The sequence below is a fragment of the Saccopteryx leptura genome, chromosome 2 (assembly GCF_036850995.1).
Source record: "Saccopteryx leptura isolate mSacLep1 chromosome 2, mSacLep1_pri_phased_curated, whole genome shotgun sequence".
Taxonomy (NCBI): Eukaryota; Metazoa; Chordata; class Mammalia; order Chiroptera; family Emballonuridae; genus Saccopteryx; species Saccopteryx leptura.
In genome coordinates, this window is record NC_089504.1 from 43,203,595 (window position 1) to 43,225,143 (window position 21,549).

At 41.7% G+C, this 21,549-nt stretch overlaps 1 protein-coding gene across 1 annotated transcript in view; it reads right to left on the reverse strand.

The window, feature by feature from the left end:
- The window catches only part of LOC136393682 (BDNF/NT-3 growth factors receptor-like), an 83,276-nt gene that overhangs the window by 13,802 nt on the left and 47,925 nt on the right, over positions 1-21,549 (reverse strand). Inside the window, exons 9-11 of the mRNA XM_066366310.1 lie at positions 15,043-15,179; positions 14,412-14,544; positions 11,713-12,018 (exon numbers count right to left, since the gene is read on the reverse strand). Coding sequence (XP_066222407.1) covers positions 11,713-12,018; positions 14,412-14,544; positions 15,043-15,179 — 576 coding nt within the window. The remainder of the gene's footprint in view (positions 1-11,712; positions 12,019-14,411; positions 14,545-15,042; positions 15,180-21,549) is intronic.

Sequence of the window (21,549 nt, forward strand, 5' to 3'; positions counted from 1 at the left end):
TGATTGTGCACTTTGACTCAGCGATGTTGTATACTGTTGTGCAGCTCATGCTTTGTACACCTCTAGGGGGAGCCATTCAGACTATAGTCTCTGAAAAGCACCACCTGAAATGGTGCAGCGCATACCTGTGCAGTCATGTGAGGTGGCCCTGCATCAATTCACGCAAAATCAGCCATTTCAGGACATTTCAACTGTCTTTTGAGTTTTTTTATCCCAAACATCACTTCTAAGTTTTGAGTTACAATATGTCAAAATGTACAGTCAGAATTATTTGGAGCTAATGTGACATTCCAGAGAAGGACTTTGAAGACTACCCTGCAGTTTGAGAAGTAATTCAATGAACAAAACAGCAGCATGTCCCAGTGGCAGCCCTGGTCATGTTACTTGCTGGGCACCCACCCATATGCTGAAGTCCTTTCTCTTTGCAGAGTTCCTGGACCACATGGTGTCCCCTCACGAGAGGATTTCCTGCCACTGCTGAAGGAAAGGTCCTATAACTCCAAGTCAACAAGTCATTCTTGGAACTGCTCAGTATTACTTTAAAGGATCCTACTCTGGCCCCCTTCTCCATTGTACCCTCAAATGTACACTCTGGATCTGCAAAGCTATCTGCCCTCCAGATCCACTCTTCACTTCTAGACCTTACTCCAGGTGCCCAGGACCCAGAATTCGCTCCTCATGGGCTCCAAACATACGTCCTAGGGCTGACCAATCTTTCCCCTACATCTGTCAGCACACGGGTGGCCACACTACCAGTATAAGCAAGTATACTTATTTATGTGACCCAAGACCCAAGGAAGAGATGAGGACTGAACCAGTACAGATGGGCTGGGGTGTCACATGCTCACTCATTACATCTTGCTAAATAGTTGGAGGCATGGAACAGGGGCCATGGACAGAGACCAGCTCTACTAAAACCCCTATGCTCTAACATGGAACTCCAAGAGTCTGACAATCTGATCTTCAAACCCAGCCTTCCAGGTTATTATACACATATATTTAGAGGAGGCTAGCACCTATTTTATTTAACAGTTCATTAAGTTGATTTATATTTTTAAAATATTTGGATATAATTACAAGGACCTTCTTTTGTACTAGGGTGACCCACCATCGAGATTGCCTGAAACCAGGGGGATTCTAAGACATTGGACTTGAAATTTTAAAATTAGCATAGTCCTAAGCAAGTCCTTGAAGTTTGTCCAGGAATAAGGGCTTTCCCCGGGCATAGAACTTTTCGTGCTAAAAGTAGGACTAGCCGGTCACCCTGAGCTGTTCTCATGCCCTCAGAGGCCCCACACCCAGTCCCCACCAGCTCTTACAGATACAATTCCATATAAAGTAAAAAGACGGCCTTGGCCAGTTGGCTCAGTGGTAGAGCGTCGGCTTGGTGTGCAGAAGTCCCGGGTTCGATTCCCGGCCAGGGCACACAGGAGAGGCGCCCATCTGCTTCTCCACTCCTCCCCCTCTCCTTCCTCTCTGTTTCTCTCTTCCCCTCCCGCAGCCGAGGCTCCCATTGGAGCAAAAGATGGCCTGGGCGCTGGGGATGGCTCCTTGGCCTCTGCCCCTGACGCTAGAGTGGCTCTGGTCGCGACCGAGCGACGCCCCAGGTGGGCAGAGCATCACCCCCTGGTGGGCGTGCTGGGTGGATCCCGGTCGGACGCATGTGGGAGTCTGTCTGACTGCCTCCCGTTTCCAGCTTCAGAAAAATACAAAAAAAAAAAAAAAAAAAAAAAGAAGTAAAAAGATGTCTGTGAGGATTCAGAGCCCAATTTAGCTAAGCCACACACTGACCGGTGTAATCAACCTCATCACAGAAAGGGAATACCCAAACACATTCCTCACACAAAGCTCCCCGGAAAATTCACAATGACGACTCAATTCAATGTAGCAAACATCAGGTACAGAAAAGTAGGATTTGGGGGTGCGATCTAAAGTAAATAGGTTAGCCCAGCATTTGTAACACAGGCTATTTTCCAGACTTCTGATGCCTATCGGCGCATGCCTCCTCCTACCACGTTCACCAGCAAATCATCAGGTCACGTCTACGATTTCTGAAAAGCACTACATTTTCCTAACTTCATTTTCCCAGATGTATGAGATGTACTGTCTCTTTACTCTCACTGTCAGGAATAGCCAAATTTAGTGCAAGATTATGAAACTCACAGAAAGACAATGTGGAAGGAACAATGATGCATTCATTGTTTTATCTTTTTTCCTCCCTAGCATATTGTTCTATATCTGATGAGGGCCTACTAGTCTCAATAAAGAAATGTCTTCCCTGACTGGCAATGGCACAGTGGATTGATCATCAGCCCAGGACACTGAGGACTCTGGTTCAAAACCCTGCGGTCACTGGCTTTGCAGGATCATTGACATGATCCCAAGGTGGCTGGCTTGAGCTCAAAGGTCACTGGCTTGAAGCCCAAATTTGCTGTCTTGAGCCCAAGGTTGCTGGTGTGAGCAAAGGATCACTGGCTCAGCTTGAAGCCCCACCCCCACCCCAAATGCCAAGGCACTTATGAGAAGCAATCTATTTTAGAAAACAACTAAAGTGAAGCAACTAGAGTTGTTTTTCAACCCTCTCCTCCGCTTCTCCCTCTCCCTTCTTGTGTCTCTCTCTAAAAAAATAGAAATAAAAATAAATGATGAATTCACAATTCCATGCTGTCCAAAACTCTATAGGGAATATGTTTTTTAAAAAAGGAAAAAGAACATTTAAAAAAAAGGAATGCCTCTTTGTGTACAAAGGTTTGGGGAGCCTGGCACGGCGGGTGCACAGACCTAGAGTTTATAAAGAACAAGGGTCACATGACTCCAGCTGACCCCAGCTCATCAAGCACAGTATTTTGCTTCTAGCAACTTCTCAGTCAAGCGAACCTCCCATGTTTACATTCCCATAGTGAGGTCTATCATTTTAAATATAGACAGGGGTGGGGAATCACCACTTTCCTTTTTCAACTTCTGGCAATGGTCAAATTTTGAAAATATCCTGCTATTTTTAAGTGTAACTTCTAGCTGGTTTCTTTTATTCAGTTTCAACATATTCATTCTATATTGTTATATGTTGGTGATATTCAGGACTAAAAAGTGGCTAAGGAAAGGTGAAAACTACCTCTGAAGGAAAAAGCCAAGGGAAAAAAATGAAAGATAAATGAGTAGCATCCAACTTGAGTGGTGCACTTGTACTGGGGATTTGAGAAGGGTTAGGCTTCCTTGAATCCTATGCTAGTAGCATTCATCTGGTAAGAAATCTCAAACCTGGGCAGCAGGGGGTGACCTCAAGCCCGAAAGCTTCGGGCTGGCAGTCTCCAGAATAGAATGTGGGAACCTGGGAACCCCACGAACCCCACTGGCATTCCAAACAAGCCGCAGACCACACTCTCTCTCCACAACCCACTCAGGGCAGAAGCTACTACTGTTTCCAACCCAAAAAACATGAGCACCAAGCAGGAGTGTCTGAAGTTCAAGTTCTATTATCTGAAGAGTCTGTTGAGTGTCTCCAGCGCTACACTCACACTTGCACTTAGGTTCCTGACCTAAGGTATGTTTTCTGAAACTACAGGAAGAAGACTAACAGGTCCAGAGCTCAGCCAGAGGCACTCCTGTGAAAAGAACAATGGAGACTGTTTTACAGCCTCACCTCACTCCCAGCAGAGCTCTGTATTAAACCCGTGGTGCATACACCCCCGAAAGAGGAGCTGTGGGGCATACAGGCTTCTAACTGTGGTCAATGAAATCATTCCCCCTCCCAACACTATCAAACTAGAGCACCTCATTATCCTCTTCATTTGATGATAAATGACTTCAAGGAGGCGTCTATCTCCTAATCTCAGTTATGGCTCATGGGTAAATCTTACAACTGTATACAATTCTTCATAAGCAAATCTTTATGACTTTTCAACTGTAAGACCAGTTGAAGGAAAACAACATTTGTAGGATTTAAAAAAAAAATTGTGGGATGATAGGAAGCCTGACAGGAGGGCTCACTTTCCATTCTGTTGCAAAGATAAAAATAACAGCAGAGGCCAGAAGACAGACCTATTGCCCTTCTTTAAGCATTTTGTCTCTAAGGCTCTAAAAATAAAAAGGATTTTTCTTTCAATTTCATTTTGAGATTCTCTTTAGTGTGATCTTGAAAAATATTTCAAAAAAATTCCATATGATAAATCCACAGCAAAAGGTTTGGTCTTTTCAAATAAACTGTCCTTTGTCAAGTGTGTTTTCTCTCAGGGTAGTCAGCTTTTTGATTTCGAATCCTTCTCCTCTTCCCCTTTTGAATGGCAGGCTGCAGTCAGGTCCCCAAAAACATGGCCAAGTTCAGATGGATGGGTCTCACTTCTGACTGAACCATTAATGCATGCAGCACAGGGAGTCTCTTCATGTTTTCTGTACAAAGGTGTCTTCCAATGACAGGAGAGGATAACAGCATTGGCTTTGGAACTCCTCAGAAGTTTTGGGAAGGATAATTAATTAACATTAGTACTCTTGAGACATAAAGAGCTATTTAAGTATAAATCTTAATTATCATGATTAGTATGAGTCTATGGCTGAACCAGACTTCACGGTTATTTAAGGCAGAAAAGCAGGTAGAACATTCCTTTCACTCTCAGAACAAGAAATGGGTAATGACAAATGGACTGAGGACCTAGTAGGGGGTTTTCTATTTTCTCAATTACACTTTTGGAGGAATTCCTTTCTCTACATTCTTTGGCCTAAGTACACCAAATCTAAATCTGCCAGTTTAAGGGCAATTCTAAGTGTTCTAGTTCATCCAGACGTCATGAATCTTTTGATAAAAAGGCACGAATGAGAAGCTGGGGGGAAAACTCTTCCAGTATTTATAGTTTGTTCCTGACGCGAGATTTTGCATAGGAGACAACTGCTCCGGAATCAGGAAGCATAAGTCACTAACTCCCACTGCTTGTGTGAATGAGCATTCTTGAGCTGTGACATTCTTCCTGAATGAGTGGGCCATAGAGACACTCTTCTGTACAGCTTAAAGAATGGAGAGCTTTAAACTGAGGGTATTTTATCATGTAGTGTTCCAGCTAGGTTTGTTCCAAGTTAAATGATCAGTCACTTGGGTAATGATTTCCATACGAAAATCCACTCTTAAACAATCAACGTGTTCACGTTCATCGAACTATATCACCTTGAAAATTCTTGAAATGTGTGTTATCTGATTAGAAGGTACTAGCCAAGGCTGCAGGGTTCTTCTTCATGACACTCAAACAAGCAACAAAAATTCCACTTAAAAAGATACTCTTCACCACTTATAACCTCCACACAGCCTCCACACACATTCTCATGTTCATGAAGATTTCTCTCTATGTAGGATTGAATTCCAATGACATAGTGGATCAATTTAATCTCAGACAAGGCTTATTTTTGTCCCATAAGCTAAATAGGATACAGCAGCATCTTTGGAGAATTCTCAAATGGCCCCTTGCTTTCCATGTGTGCACCTGCTCTGCTCTCTCTACTTCGTATTCTCTCTCCCAAGTCTCCTAAACCCATGCATTGAATTCATCTTATTTTTTTGCCAAATCCAATTGGAATGCACCCCAGTGCACTAATTATTCTATATTTTTATCATTATTACTATTGTTATCCTAGAGGAGTCAGCGTGGATATGTGACCAATTCTTCCAGTGGCTTCCCCCAGGTTCTGCCGGGCAGAACTACCCTCGTTACTTGGAATGTGGTCCAGCGTCATCTGGGAGCTAATTAGAAATGCACAGTGTAGGCCTGACCTGTGGTGGTGCAGTGGATAAAGCGTCGACCTGGAAATGCTGAGGTCGCCGGTTCAAAACCCTGGGCTTGCCTGGTCAAGGCACATATGGGAGTTGATGCTTCTAGCTCCTCCCCCCCTTCTCTCTCTCTGTCTCTCTCACCTCTCTCTCCTTCTCTGTCTCTCGCCCTCTCTCTTTCCTCTCTAAAAATGAATAAATAAATAAAAACATTTAAAAAAAAAAAAAAAAAGAAATGCACAGTGTCAGGCCTTTCTCCAGACCCTGGAGTCAGAATCTCCATTTGAACAAGAACCCCAGGAGCGCTGTATGCTCACTAAAGTTTGAGAAGCTCTGGTTTCTAATGCTCGGAGAGGTCTGACCAAAGGCAAAAGGCCCCAGTGGGCATAAAGGACAGCAACTGACACTGAAACATAAAGCACACCTGGAAATAGCTCGATATCAAACACTGAGTGGGGCAGGCGCTCTCTGACGGTGCCTGCACCGAACATTTAGGGTACAGGCGACAGATGTCTTTTGTCCCCAGTGATCTCATTCCAAATGGGAGGAGAGAGTGAAAGAGCTTAGACGCCAGAGAGAGCTTACATTTCCCTACTCTCCCTGGGAACTGAACTTAGACTTAGTATTTCTAGACTTGGAGCTTTAGGGAGAAGCCTAAGGTGGCAGTCCTGAGCTCCTCATCCCTGGGAGGCCCAATCTCCTAGAGAAGGGAGAACAAGGCCGGTGCTGAGAGAAAAACAGTTCTGGGCAGAAAGCTTCCCCCTAATGGCTAAAAACACAAACACAAACGTGAGGAATGGGTTCCCTCATTAAGGATTCTCTCATAGTCCACCTCTGAGAGCACAGCACTGAAGAACCCACAAAAGAAGCAGCCGACAGCTAACCCATGTTCACACCGGGCGTTCAGGGGTTCCAGAGAGAAGAGAATGAGGAAACACTTAGAAAAGAACCTCCTCTGGAGAGGAGCACTGCCCTTGCCACCACTCCACCCTGGGTATCCACGGCAACGTTCTGAGAACTTGAACTTGTTCCCTGCAGGCAAAAGGCTCCAAAGATGAGTGCCTGACTCCTGCTAGAGAAGGCTAAAGCAACCTGTGGTGGCAGGATGCAGGTGGCACTTGGGTTAGACTTGTAGACCCAGAGGTGTCAGGACAAGGGTTCATGAGGGCTTCTTATGGACCAGAGAGAGGCAGAATGAAAGACAAGTCTGTGAAAGGTGTCTTAGGTGCTGACAACAGGACCTCGCAGAGAAGCAGATCCCAACGCAAAGCTGTGTTCCAGGTGCTGAGGAAGGAGTTGCTTCCACCAGTGGGAATAAAAATGAGTTTGCTTCTATTGTGGGAACTGCAGAAGAGGGGACTGCAGAGAGCAAAAATCTCTAAAGAACCCATAAAGGTTTCCAGGAGAAAAGTCCATGAATCAGCCCTGAGAGATTCAGGTGCCAAGAAACAAAGCTACCAGCAAGCACACTTCCCTGCCATCTGTTCCCCATGTCCTCTTGCCTCTGGGCAGCAGAGGGGCTGACACTTCACCGGCAATGTCTAGCCCCACCCCATGCAGCCAGCCTGAACTGGGACGAGGAGGATACTGGCCCTTAAATCTAAGTCCAGAGTTTTGATTTCTACCTCAGACAGGACTTGCTATTTCTCAACTGAGATTTTTATCTGCAACCTTACATGACCAAAGGATTGTCTGTTCCTCAACAAGGAGCAGGAAAACCTCACCTGGGTCAGAGCTCTCACCCAGACCAGTGATTCTCACCGATTCTCATGCTTGCTGAACATTGCAGTCACTGCGGATCTTTTTTTTTTTTTTTTTTTTTTTGTATTTTTCTGAAGCTGGAAATGGGGAGAGACAGTCAGACTCCCGCATGCGCCCGACCGGGATCCACCCGGCACGCCCACCAGGGGCGACGCTCTGCCCACCAGGGGGCGATGCTCTGCCCCTCCGGGGTGTCGCTCTGCCACGACCAGAGCCACTCTAGCGCCTGGGGCAGAGGCCAAGGAGCCATCCCCAGCGCCCGGGCCATCTTTGCTCCAATGGAGCCTTGGCTGCGGGAGGGGAAGAGAGAGACAGAGAGGAAGGAGGGGGGTGGTGGAGAAGCAAATGGGTGCTTCTCCTATGTGCCCTGGCCGGGAATCGAACCCGGGTCCCCCGCACACCAGGCCGATGCTCTACCGCTGAGCCAACTGGCCAGGGCCGTCACTGTGGATCTTAAAAACACAAAATGCTGAGGTCCAAGCCTCCTCTGAGAGTGTGAATCAGAATCGCTGGAGGTGACCCCAGGAATGTGCCTCAAACATGAAATAAGATAAAATAATAATTAAATAAAACTCCCCACTTGATTCTAATGTTCAACAAGGAGCCAGGCGCTACTACTGTTCTGGGGCCTAGAGAAGCTTGCTCCTAGTGAGTAGATTTTAAAGGAATAAAGAAAAACAAAAATGAAATGAAATTAGACTGATTGTCACAAGTTGTGCTCCTTAGTATGCAACAAAGATAAACACTATGGCTTTCCAGATTTCATGTCGAAGCCAAAGATTATGCTTTGTGCTTTAAACATAACCAAAAACTGAACAGAGCTGATGAGTTCAGTTCTATATGGGATTGAAATGATCAACCTAGAGTCTGCAGTTTGGAAAAGTCTTTCCTCCTTTTCTCAGTGAACGGCCAGGTCGCCAGTGATTAACAGATGGGAAGGCTCTAGCTTGTACCTGGGGTCCTGCTGATACCTAAAGACCTGATGATAACACCTGTTCTTCCTCATCTGCACTCCAGCTGGCTCAGTGTTGGAATCTGCAAGGTCCCTGCACTCTGTAAAGACATTCTATGGGGATCTTCACTGCCTGCCTCACACCCTGTGGATGGCACCCCTGTGGCCCGGCTGACGCTGGCTAGAGGTCTCTCTGTCTCATCCTTTCTCCAAATGAAAAGCAGAAGGCTGCCTCCACATGAGTATTTATTTACATGCCATGCGAGAGTAAAGGCCGTCAGAACTCGAACTACATCCAGTCAGCCCGTCCACGATTCCATGCTCACCCATGTCTGTTTCAGGGACTTCTTGTTTTTGTTTTTATTTCTGTTTTAATTTACTTTGACACATTTTGTTCTCTAACTCCAAACAGAGAATAAACTCCTAAGCAAGGTGACCGTCCCTGGAACTCTCCGCTCCGGGCTGAATGAGGAACACACCCTGGAAGAACAGCAGAGCTGCTGTCTTCGTTCGAGCTCTGCGCGGCCATGCAAACTGCCTCCCGGGGGTCCCAGGCTTCCCGCTCCCTTGTCAGCCAGAGCGAGCGATGTTGAAAAAAAATCTCATCGAAACAATGGAGAAAATAGAGCTGAAACTTTTTATCAGAAATATCTGTATGAGCTAAACTTCATCAATTACTGTATGACGACAGCAGAAATGCTGAACAAATATAAACTCAAACTTGACCTGGTGTCCTTAACTTTTGGAATGTACCTTTGGACCAGCAGGGAAAAGATATAACTATATTTGCTATTTGTTTATTTTCCTTTAGTTTTAAAAGGGGAGGAGAGGGAAAGGAATCAAGTCTAAGAAAGCCCATTATCTGTATGCTTCAGCTACAAATCTTATAAATGCCCACAAAGATTCTATCACACAAGCCAAGTGAGGTCAAGCTCTAATTGGTCACACTGGTTTATGACCCATGAGGGCCATTTATATCTCCTCTCCCTGGGGGCCAAGTCTCCTTCCTTTCCACTGTCATTTATTACTCCTTGATAGCTGGCCCTTGAGTAAATACTTAAAGAGAAAAAAAGAAACCAAAGCAGTCTTTTCTAAAAGCATATACTTGTATTTTAAAAAACCTGATAAATAAAAGCTAATAAATAAGCAAGAAGAGAAGAAAAGAGGGCACATACACCTTTATAAAATTGAGCTTAGCTTTCATTTTTTATAAACAAATGATTACTTTATTTAAAGAGAATATTTGAGAGATTCCAAGTTACTCTTATGCCAGAAAACAATTCCTTCCTATTACTACCTAAGTTAAAACTAACAGAAATAAGATAAAAAAAAAAAATAAGGCCACATGGATAAGAGGAGCTAAGCTCTACCAAACACTGGCACCATACAGAAATGTTCAAAATAAAATCCATCAAAATCCTACCTAAAATAGAAGCTACTGGCTTTACACGAACAGAACTGTGCATATATCAAAGCACACAGATCATTTCTAAAACTTTTAAATGCCTGACCTTCGCCCTGCATCAAGTTCATCTCCAACGGTTTCAAAAGGCAGTTGGCAAAATTCAAATAAAGTCTGAAGTTTCGTTAACAGTAATGGCCCCGTGTCGGTTTCTCCGTTTTGACAGATGCACCGCAGAGGATGTCAGATGTCAACAATAGTAAATGCTGGGTGCAGGGCCGCTGGGAACTCTCTCTACTGTCTTTGCAACTTTTCTGTAAATCTAAAGTTACTCACAAATCAAAAGTTTATGTAAAAACAAACGAAAAGGCGTCCCAAAGCAGAGGCTCTGAATTTAACTATGAAGCCATGTTACCTGAAACATGCAGTAAACTAGAGATTTACGACAGCAAGTGGATCCAAACAGCTAAACTTCAGAATTAATGGGAAAGGCAACTACCAGGGGCGCCTGTGCAAGGCATCCAAACCGCTCATTTCTACACTCCTGAAAGTCTGTTTGTAAAGCAAACTTAGAGAATTCAAATCCCACTTTGAACACTCTAAGGAAACTTGTGCATGTACACAGCTGTTTAATAAACACCAAGATCACAAGAACACTTATTATGCAATAAGAATTATGACATTCTCACTTCCTGTTTGGTGAAGGTGGCTTCACCTGCATCACCTCTGTCCCCGAGGCTGCCCCGTGAGCCAGAGGAGTTTACGCTTCCCAAGCAGCCCCTGCCGCGTAGATCTCTAAGTTTCTATGTTCCTTTCCTTCTGTCAAGCCATTTTTGTGTGGCCTTTGATTAACTCAATGCTATTATGGTGAAGAATTCAATTGATGTACAGGTCCCAATACCCAAATACAAGCCTCGGCCTCCACAGTGGCAACAGGTCTTTGGACAACAAGACCAAGCAAGTGAGAATACTCCACTGAACAACAGGATCTGAAGCAGGTAAAAGCATGACAACCAACCTTGCTGTTACTGGGCTCACACTAAAATCTGGCTGCTAGCCACGGAACGGACCCCTGGTGCAAGTACTCTTTTTCCCAGCCCAAACCATTGGTCAGATGGAAACTATTCCCAGTCCTAGAAAAACAACTCAGGATCTGATAAAAAGGATGCCTCATCTCAGTCAGCCCAGATAAGCAAAACATGCCAGGGCACTGGGTTCTCATCCACACATGAAAAAGCAGGATTCTGAATTCCAAACAGATAAGGGGCTAGAAAATACATCTTAAATGGTTCAGGAGCCAACCAAACACAGTTCTTCTGCTCAAGGTTTTGCCTGGGTTTTGCCATTGTGGTTATAAAATCTCATTCAACACTTGGGATAAAAATAATATGTATATATCAGATCATTGTTCTAAAGTATTCATCCCCCCCCCCCCATCACCTCCTTGGAAGGAGTACAAGACCCAGCCCCTCCCTGAACTTGGCTTTGGTCTTATCATCTACTTTGACCAAAGGCACACAGGCTGAAGAGATCACATGCCAGTCCCAAACCAAGGCCTTAAGAAGCCTTGCGTATCTCTAATTGTCTTCCTGTACACTATACTTGCCCCAGGAAGCAGGTCTCCTGTGTAGCTGCTCTTTCTTCACCCTGCACTGCAGCCCAGAATAAAGATGCCTGGGACAACATTGCCCCTGCTGACCTACAGACCCATTAGCAAGACTGGGAAGGTCAAATGGAAATAATGATATTGTAAGTCATTGGGGGAGGGGGGCTTGTACACGTGATTTTGTCCACAGTGAAGTGGCAGACCCTATCTTCTCTCGAGATGCAAAATCATCGGGTACTCACCGTCATCAATTCCAGGCCAGCCCATGAAGTGAGCAGAAATCTGTTTCTCATCCTTCCCATACTCATTCTTGGCTACTAACTTGTAGTCTCCATTGTTCATGTGAGTGGGATTATCCAGCTGGAGGCAGCCATGGTACTCCGTGTGATTGGTAACATGGATTTTAGTACAGATGTATTTGGACTCATTCAGAATTGCCCCGTTATAGAACCACTGAAGCGCTGGTTTGGGGTTGCCTTTCACAGTGAATGGAATGCACCAGTGGTGGTCTGAGGTTGGAGATTCGAGAAATGTGATAGTTGGAGCAACTAAATTGAAAAAGAGAGAGTTAATAGCATCAGAACACTCAAACTTTTCCCCATCTCCAGATTTCTGTGTCATTGACAGGGGATTTTATTCAACCATTGTTTGGTTTAAGAAACCACATGACCTTCAGCCCTGGACTTCATCCGTATTCTGTGTCATCATCAAGGCTGACTTAACTCCCTACAGGGAGCTTCAGAGAGACTCCTTTCTCTGCTCTGCTGAAGACCCATGCATCAAAGTCAGTTTTCACAACTATTCAGTGTGGGAACCAGCTCCAAACAGATCCCAGAGATTTCTGACAGGGAAAGGTTGAACTCAAGTTGACTTTGATTTATACGCCTTGCTATTACAGGGGTTCATTATCAAAACCTAGAGGACCACTGTTTTTATAGTACTTCACTAAATACTACAAATAATGATAAAGATGACTTTGGAAATTTTGCCTGCAGCCCTAATCTCACATAAATTATCTAAAACTGATGAAAGTGACCAATGCAGCAAATGTTCCTCTCGATGCTGATTGATTTCACTGATTGTCAATAGTAAATGCTCTTTAAAAGCATCACATTTCATTATAATACTGTTGGGGCGGGGGGGAGGGGGCTAGTATTTCACATGTTAATGATCGTTCCAATGTCTGAAGTCCTAACTAGACATCATTTTAACATTAAATATAAAGCACTTTATGCTTTGGGAAATAAACAGTTATCAAGTAGCATCTTTAAACAGAGTAATTCTCTTATGTGAAGGTATTAAAAACCCATCCTAATTGTTTATTTTAGTGTAATCTGACTTTGATAATTGTACAACTAAGGACTGGTAAACACCTTTGAGACCTACTAGCATCATTTTCCAGATGAAGAAACCCAAATCTAGTGAGGTTAAGTAACTTGGTCAAGGTCACTGAGCAAGGCAGCTCTGAAACAAGAACCCAGGTCTCCTGCTGCCTGCTGCAGACGTCCTGCCCCCTCGTGCACTGCTTCCTGGTTGTCAACGTTCCTCACGTCCAGGGGGGAAAGTCATAGCCCGATAACTAATGCACTCTGAGTGCGGTCACTGCAAAGGTTCTCTTAGTTGTTAATATTCTCTTTCATGCATTCCTCTTTCTCTACCTAAATTATGGCAGCTAAGGATAATTCTTTAGACCATGGCTGCCGCATGTATGTCAACCTACACTGAGACCATTTTGAATTTGTGTGTTCTTATTTGTAGGTCTGTGTTACAAACACAAGGAACACAGTGAGGCAGGAGCCATACTTACCTTCCTCCCACCAGCCCAGGTCCCCGTGCCCAGGACACACTTCCTCCCACCGCATTCAAATGAGCTTTTGGTGAGGTGTTGATTTAAGGACATAAAGTTGGAAGCTGGTTGCATATATTTGGGTATAACACTGACTTCAGGCTTCCAGGGGGGACAAAATGATAGAAATTATGAGTCCGGTACCTATTGGGCATAGTGGTAGTAGTGCCAGGGACAAAGGATTATGGCTGGTGATTTCAGTCATTCACTCCAACAATCACATGCTGACGGTCTGCTATGAATGAATGTTAACCAGTGTCTACACGTGTGTAGCGCGTATTCATGCATACACACATGCACACTTGTGCTTTTCTCATCCAAATCCTAATTCAAACAGAGTTAAAACCTCATTAATTTATACCATGCTAGCTCAGGATTTGCAATGATGTGAGCAGTGGATGTGATTTTTACTGAATGCATATTCACACTGAATGTTACAATCTGGAATGTTAAGATGTGTGTCACATTGTTTATAATACTAGAAAATAATGCACTTATGCTTAAGAAGCATTAATATCCTCTTATTATCAATGTCTAAATTGAAAAGTAAACCAGTTATAGTAATAAAAGATTTTTGCAGTTAATGATTTTCAATGATTTAAGTAGGACTCCTCCAACCTTCTGATGGAAACTTGACGTCAAACTAATGAGGTTTTATTGTATCAACAGTACAAGTAGGTGTTGTGAACAGCCAGCCCCATACTTTAGGTATCAGAACTTTAAAGTTGCATATTGCTTTTATACAGAAAAAAAAGCTTAGGAACTGGCTTATCAGAATTTAAACTAGAACTTAGGAACAAGAGGAGGATAACCAGCTCAGAATATGTTCTATCAAATAAAGATGAGGGAAGGCACAGAGGACAAGCTTAAGATGGAAAAAGAAGCTTAAGGGAAAGGCAACGTGTGAGCAAGAGAGATTAGCAGAAATAGAACAAGTGAAAGAGGCTGATAACATTTCTTAATTAAGTATGCACAGAACACTGCATACACTTTTTTTTTAACACACTTAAGCAGCACCCAGAGTGCCCCAATGACAAATGTAGGTGTGTCCACAGCCGTTTGCTATTAAAAACACATGCTGGTCTGATTACGTACAATGCACAGTGAGGTTCACAGAATCTTGATCTTCTCCTACAAGATTTTCTGCCACACAAGAGATTTGCTTCCCACTGTCATCAGATGAAATGTTAGTTATCCTTAAGGAGCCCTGTGTGTGGCTTGTTTCATTCTACAAATGAATTAACAGACAAAGATAATCTTTGTTAGGACTGATCCCAAAGTGACAAGATTTGGGGTTTCTTCCCCCTAACCAGAGAAAATAATCAATAACATTAGAAAAAGTTTCCAGCCTAATGGAGCACAGGCAAAGGAATACATCAGAAGTTGTTCTATTTCTCTAGATTTTAATGGTTTATCATGTGAAATTGACTTAATCCTTGAACACCTACCTACTATTTCGTCCACGGCAAAAGCAGAGCCACTCACCTTGTTCACGAGGACACAAAAAGCTCACTAGAGACATAGAGTCACTCCAGTCTACTGGGTTTACATAACTAAAATGCAAACCTGTATTAGTCTTTGTTCATTAGGAATAGAAAGTAAATATACAGCAAAAATTCCCCATATGTGGCCCTAAAAATATTAAATGATCATCACTAGGTTAATACAACCTCAAGTCTGAGATGCTCTCATCTGTCTATGAACACAGAGCCAAGACAAGCCTTACCATATGTTTGGAAACCAGATTACCGACATCCCAGTACAAATTCGGAACGGGATCGCCCTCAACAATACATGATAATGTGATAGACTTTCCTTCCTCCACGGTGAGGTTAGGCGCGGCCAAATTTGCTGACGGCAAACCTGTGCAACAATGAAAAGTAAATGGAGACATATACAAATAAATGCATTATTGAAATAATAGCAATAAATTTAAAACTCTTTGCATTTCAAAATTAATTATTATTACTTTCTGAGACTGATTTATGTTGATCTGAAAAAGAACTGGTTGATAAACTTCACAAATTTAACATGAACCAAAAATGTTTGTGATAATAAGATTAGAAAACAAATTTTATGTATTTCTTGAAAAAGCTATTGCAGAATAACTTTTTTATTTTAAAAAACAGTAGTTTTTAGAACCATGTCTCCCAGTTCTTTTTCTTTCCTACAGTTACTATATTTTTTGCACATAAACGGGCATTGTATCTGTGGACCATCTTAGCTCCACACCTCCTTCCCTCTACTGACTTAGTCAAGAACAAGAGTGAGAGGCATCTACATTTTTCGTAGAAATGTATTTTTTTGCATTAAGTAACTCATAAATCTAACCCACTACCAGACTTAGATTTTCAGAGTCTGACTATGATTTTAAAGTCTCAGTTTCAAAATCAGACCTAGATTTTAAAAGAAAATAAGATTATGGTAAGAAAATGTACTTTTAAAGCATTTTCCAAAATCATGAAGCTTGAACGAGAACAGCATTACAATGTTCCAAAGCTATATAAGTCATAGTTAAGCATTACAGGTAAATTGGTCATTCTATTTCTGATATGATGAAAAATGTTAGAGGGAGCCTTATTTTAATGAAAAGTTATTTTGTGAAAAAATCCTGTGGAAGTATTTATTTGTTTGCTTATTTTATTTTCTTAATATATTGATTTGAGAAAGAGAGAGAGAAACAACAATTTGTTGTTCCACTTATCTATGTGTTCATTGGTTGATTCCTGTACGCTCTGACCGGGGACCGCACCCACATCTTTACTGCATCAGGATGATGCTCTAACCAACTGAGCTCCTCAACCAGGGCTCCAGAAAGTACCTATTATCTGGTGAAATTTTGAACCTTATAAACATTTTTCAATATTTTAGGAGAGCATCATTTTAATAATTGATATTTCAAAAGCTAGCTTTCCCTTATTGATGCTGCCATCCCTTCATTAAACTATCACACCTATTGGTTGCTTTTACCATATAAGAATCACAGTATTTTTCAAATGAAGACAGGTTTTCAGAGAGTGTAACAATATGCCAGGTTCTGCCAGTCAAGCTAGTCCCTTGCTTGGTAGAAACTCTGCTTGGGACTGCATTCACCCCAACAGCTGTGTCCCATGGAACTATGCCACTTGACTAGCTCAGGAGTAACCCAGAGGTCAGAAAAGGCAATCCGTCTTCAACAGCCGTTAAATTGCAATTAACCTACCCACCTAGCATCTCTGACCCATCAGCTTCACAATACTGCGTATAAACCCTTCCCTTATGATGCGATGATGCAGTCCTTAATCACAATGCCATTATTCTTTATTACTGAAACCAGACTGAAACAAGATTTATACAGCATATGTCTCATCGTATTCCCACCATTAGCAGAGGACTTCCCAACAAGCTCTGGCTGTCAGTGACTGGTGCGACCGACCTCTTTAGAAGTCTTCCTTTCTGTCAGTGTCTACTAGAGAGCAATATTATACCTTTCATGGGGTTTCAAAAGGCCCCCAATTGTCTGAGATATAGATGACAATGAAGCGAATATGAGTGATCAAGAGGCAGTACAATTAACAGGAATGAGCACTGAATCAGGAGTCAGGAGCCAAAGACCTTAAATCTGATTCAGGTATCATGTGGCCTTGTGTGAGTCACTTCCTCTCTCCACGTGTTTTCTTTTAATTCTTATCAAAGTAAGCTGTTCATTTAGAAGATCTAGCTCTAATTTCTTCTAGTTCTGATATTTGGTGACAACTTCCATGCCAATTAAGCTTTCCAACTTATTAAGAAGTTGTCAGTGCAAGATATAAGAAAAAGGCTCACTTAGTGAAAAAATTTTCTTGAGGTCAGCAGTATGATCTAGGTGACTTTTTAAAACTATATATATATATATATATATATATATATATATATGTGTGTGTGTGTGTGTGTGTGTGTGTGTGTATATTAATCAAAATATATAGTCACACAGTTTAAAGCGTCTATAATTCTACAAAACTTATTATGAAAAACATTTCATCTACTCCGTGATGATAGTCTGACCTCACTCATTGGCACTATTTCCTATTCCCCTGGGACTCCCATTTCATCTCTTTTTAGTTCTCTTTTGGGCAATGATCTCTCCATCAGTAAATATCATGCTTATATCGCTAGCTCTTGATTTTTCTGTGTTAATGTTATCTCCTGACCTCTCACTGTGAAAGGTTCACTTTCACACAGAAGGCCAGCCCTTTCCACATGCCTGTAGCACACTCAACCTCTGTCTTCCTACCCTTACATATACTCTGAAGTTAGGTTTCCTAGAAGTAGCTATAAAGTTTATTATAAAAATATAAATCCTACAAATAGATAAACCATCATATGTAATAGTTAAATTTTATCAAAGTTAGACAGTACTAATTATAGGCAACACTGGTGATATGTAAAAAAAAAAAAAAAAAATGAAGACAACTCAACTATGATGCAACGCTTTCTCTCACTTAGATCTCCTTTGGATGTTAAACCTTCTAGGTAGCCCATCAGATTCTTTCTTCCTCTCTTTCCCATGTTCCACATTGTCTGCCTATGTTCTATTTACAGGGAGATCTCCTCAGATATACTTTTCAAACCTGCTTCTGAGTTTTTCATTACTCTGCCATATACAATATTTAGTTTCCAAGGCTCCTCTTCTGATCCTCAATGGTCTATTTTTATACACCTTGTTTTTCTTTCATAGGTACAATGTCTCCTCTGATCTCTGTGAGATATTATTTTTATTTTTAAGTTTTTTTAACATTTTTATTTTTTTTTTAGATTTTATTTATTCATTTTTATTGGAGAGAGAGAGAAAATAAAAGAGATGGGGAAGAGAAAGAGAGAGAGAGGAAAGAGAAAGAGAGAATGGGGAGGAGCAGGAAGCATCAACTCCCATATATGCCTTGACTAGGCAAACCTAGGGTTTCAAACCAGGTACCTCAGCATTCCAGGTGGATGCTTTATCCACTGCGCCACCACAGGTCAGGCCTCTGTGAGATAGTCTTGATCATTTATTTTTTTTTTCTCTCCATATCAATGTTTAACAACTTTTTCTTTCTCTCTGATTGAGTTTTGTTTGTCTTTTATAAGATTTTTCTCAAACAGTTGGTGATCCTGTGCCATTCACACATCCATAAGAATGAGGTATTAGAAGCTCTGCATATTTATTCACTGTTAGCTTCACTGTAAAAAAATATGACTGTCTCCTTATTGGGTACTCCCTGATGGCAATACCATTAAATCACCATAGGGAAGGGACTGGGCAACTTATTCCAATAATGTTCCTTCAGTGTCCTCCTTGAAAGAGTACGAAGGCTGGAAGTACCTATATTCAGTATGTAAATCCATCATTTACTTATGGTTCTCGCAGCCTCACCTCTATCTGGAGATCCTCGTGGCCTTTGTTATATGCTCTTTCAAGAATAAACTTGCTAAGAAGGGAGGGGTGCAGTCACCGGGGATATATGAAACATAAATGGGATTAACTGCTTCTTGATAGACTTTCAACCAAATCTCCTGTATTTGGCACTGGCTGTGCTCTCACTTCCTGAGCCTGGTAGTAGTTTGGCAGTATAAACCACGTTTCCCTTGCCTTTCCCCATTGCCAACTTTGTAACCAGCATGCTCGGCCTCAAAGTCAGTGACCACTCATCCATCTGCTTTCCAGCTTGCGATTTGTGTGCTTTGTTGACTCCTCTGTCATCTTCTTTGTGCTCAGAGTTTATCTGCTGAGGCTGGAGGGACCACAGAGCCAGGGCAGCCATGCTGCTTGCTCTGAAGGTATGACCTCCTCCACAGCCAGAAAACACCAAGGAGCTTGGAGGTACTCCTCCTGGTGCCTTACGTAGAAACCTATGGGACGAATCTCCTACCTTTTATAAATGTATCTCATAATTTAGAAGTTCTGAGCAGAAAAAGATAAAAATAATATGCCATAATCTTAATTTCCCCTATAAAATCTAATAGAAGTCTTTTATCTTCATGCCTAAGTTTATATTATTAACAATTCTAAAAATGTTGGTTTAATTACAGTAACAATAATAGCATTTACTGGGTATTCACTAAACCAGATATTCTTCTCTAATACTTTACATTTTTGTTTTATTTAATCTGTACAACCAACTTAAAGTTAAGTATATATTTTTGCCATCATTTAATTAATGAAAACTGAAGTTTGGAGAAGCCAAATACATCTTCTAAAGTTGCCCAAGTATCTCTGTCCTGGGATTTGAATTCAAAGCTCAGCGACTTCACAACTACATTACATACCCATTTTGGCATACACCATAAGTACCAATAGATATCCATGATCTAGGAATTTGGTTCATTAAAAAAATAATTGCATGTCTATTTTTTAGGGAAGAGTGAGTCTTCTTTATTTATAGAGAAATTATATCACCCTGTCATAGCAGTTTCCAAAGGAATCTGTGCAAAATTGGCCAAGTCTAGATCTTTTAAATGTAAAGTCTTCCACAAATGAGTAAGCATCTGACTCACATTAATTCTACAACATTAATATGCTGGCCAAAGACTTAATAATGGAAAAAACAATCTGTACTTGAAATATCACTTGAGGTTTAATTAGCACAATAAAAATGAATTGGGAAGCATGAATAGCCAAGGCAGGATAAACCATTTGCCAGGCACTACTTCCTGGCTTAATAAGATTTGAAATCGGCACAAGAACAGAGCAAAGCTCAGCAATGCTTCCAACAGCTTCTAGCACTACTGTAATGGGATCCTGATTTAAGCTTCAGAGACGTCTTCCTTAGCACTCTGAAAAACCTCACCGGAGGTAAGAGAAGGCCAGCTGCCCAGGCAGACAGACACCTCTGTGTCAATGTCTCTTGACCTGGATGTACTCAGGGAAGACATGCCAGGCTGTAGACCTAAGCAGAAAACCATCAACTATCTAGTGAAAAGGCTGACTTTCCTTAGACCATAGCTTACCAAACGTTAATGTACATGTGAATCATCAGCAGATCGTGTTTAAAATGTGTTGTTTTTTTTCCAGTGGGTCTGGATTGGGGCCTTAGCATCCATGTTTTGGGGGTTTGGTTTTTTTTTTTTCCTGAGCATCCACATTTTCAAAAAACTCTATGTTCCACAGATCACACTTTCAGTAGCAAGGGTTTAGACAACAAATGTTGGGCAATTGTTTGCTAAGCTTCTGTTTATAAAGCTATTATTCTTAAACCTGAGCGGCCTGAGCCATCATCTATTCCACCAAACTTTCCCCAAAGTGCATAGTATGTTCTTTGAAAATCTAATTCTTTGAGATGCTTTGTGGTTTAAAAAAAACACACCAAAATCTAATATTTAAAAAAAAAAAACCTAGACAAAATTCTGTAACTCTGATGTTCACTATGCATATTACCAGATTAAAGCTCTGAGAAGTCCCGCTCTAAAGAAAGCACTTACCTTTCACTGATCTTGGCTTCTCCAAGCTTACTTGGATACAACCTTTTCTTTGGGATATCTTGTTGTGGCTTTATTTTTATTCCAGGGAATTTGACAATTTATGAGACATACATATATTTAAATTCAGGTGCAAACTATATTTAAAGCTAAATATTCATATTGCTGATAGTAATAACATTAATAGCTAAGATGTATTAAGTACTTAATATATGCTAACCCTCGTCTATTCTCCATATTATCTTATTTGTCAACCTTAAAACTCTAGAAAACAAGTGTCATTGGTATCCTTATTTCCAGATGAAAAAAATTTAAGCTTACAAAGCATCACAAGTAGAAAGCCAGGAGCAGGAGCCGGCCCAAACCTGCATCTGTCCCTCCATGGCCTTAACCAATGCACTGATTGGCTGCCTCCTTTACTGGGTTCCTCCATGTCTCTGATCCCTTCCATTAGTGCACTCTTCTTGAGAGCTGACCATATTGATTAGGCCCTTTGATCACTAATTCAAATGTAGGTTCTCACTTTCTAATGAAAAGAAAACTAACCTTGAATCATTCTGGATTATTAAGTAGGCTTTGCAATAAATGAGATGGTCAAGTCTGGGATTTATTTTTTAACATCCACCCATAAATATGGATTGTCTTTTTCTTTTTCTATCTCATTTAAACTAACAAATAAACAAACAAATCCAAATAAAAGGCTAAGAAAATAATGTTTTGGCCCTGGCTGATTGGCTCAGCAGTAGAGCGTCAGCCTGGCACATGGGTGTCCTGGGTTCGATTCCCAGTCAGGGCACACAGGAGAGGCGACCATCTGCTT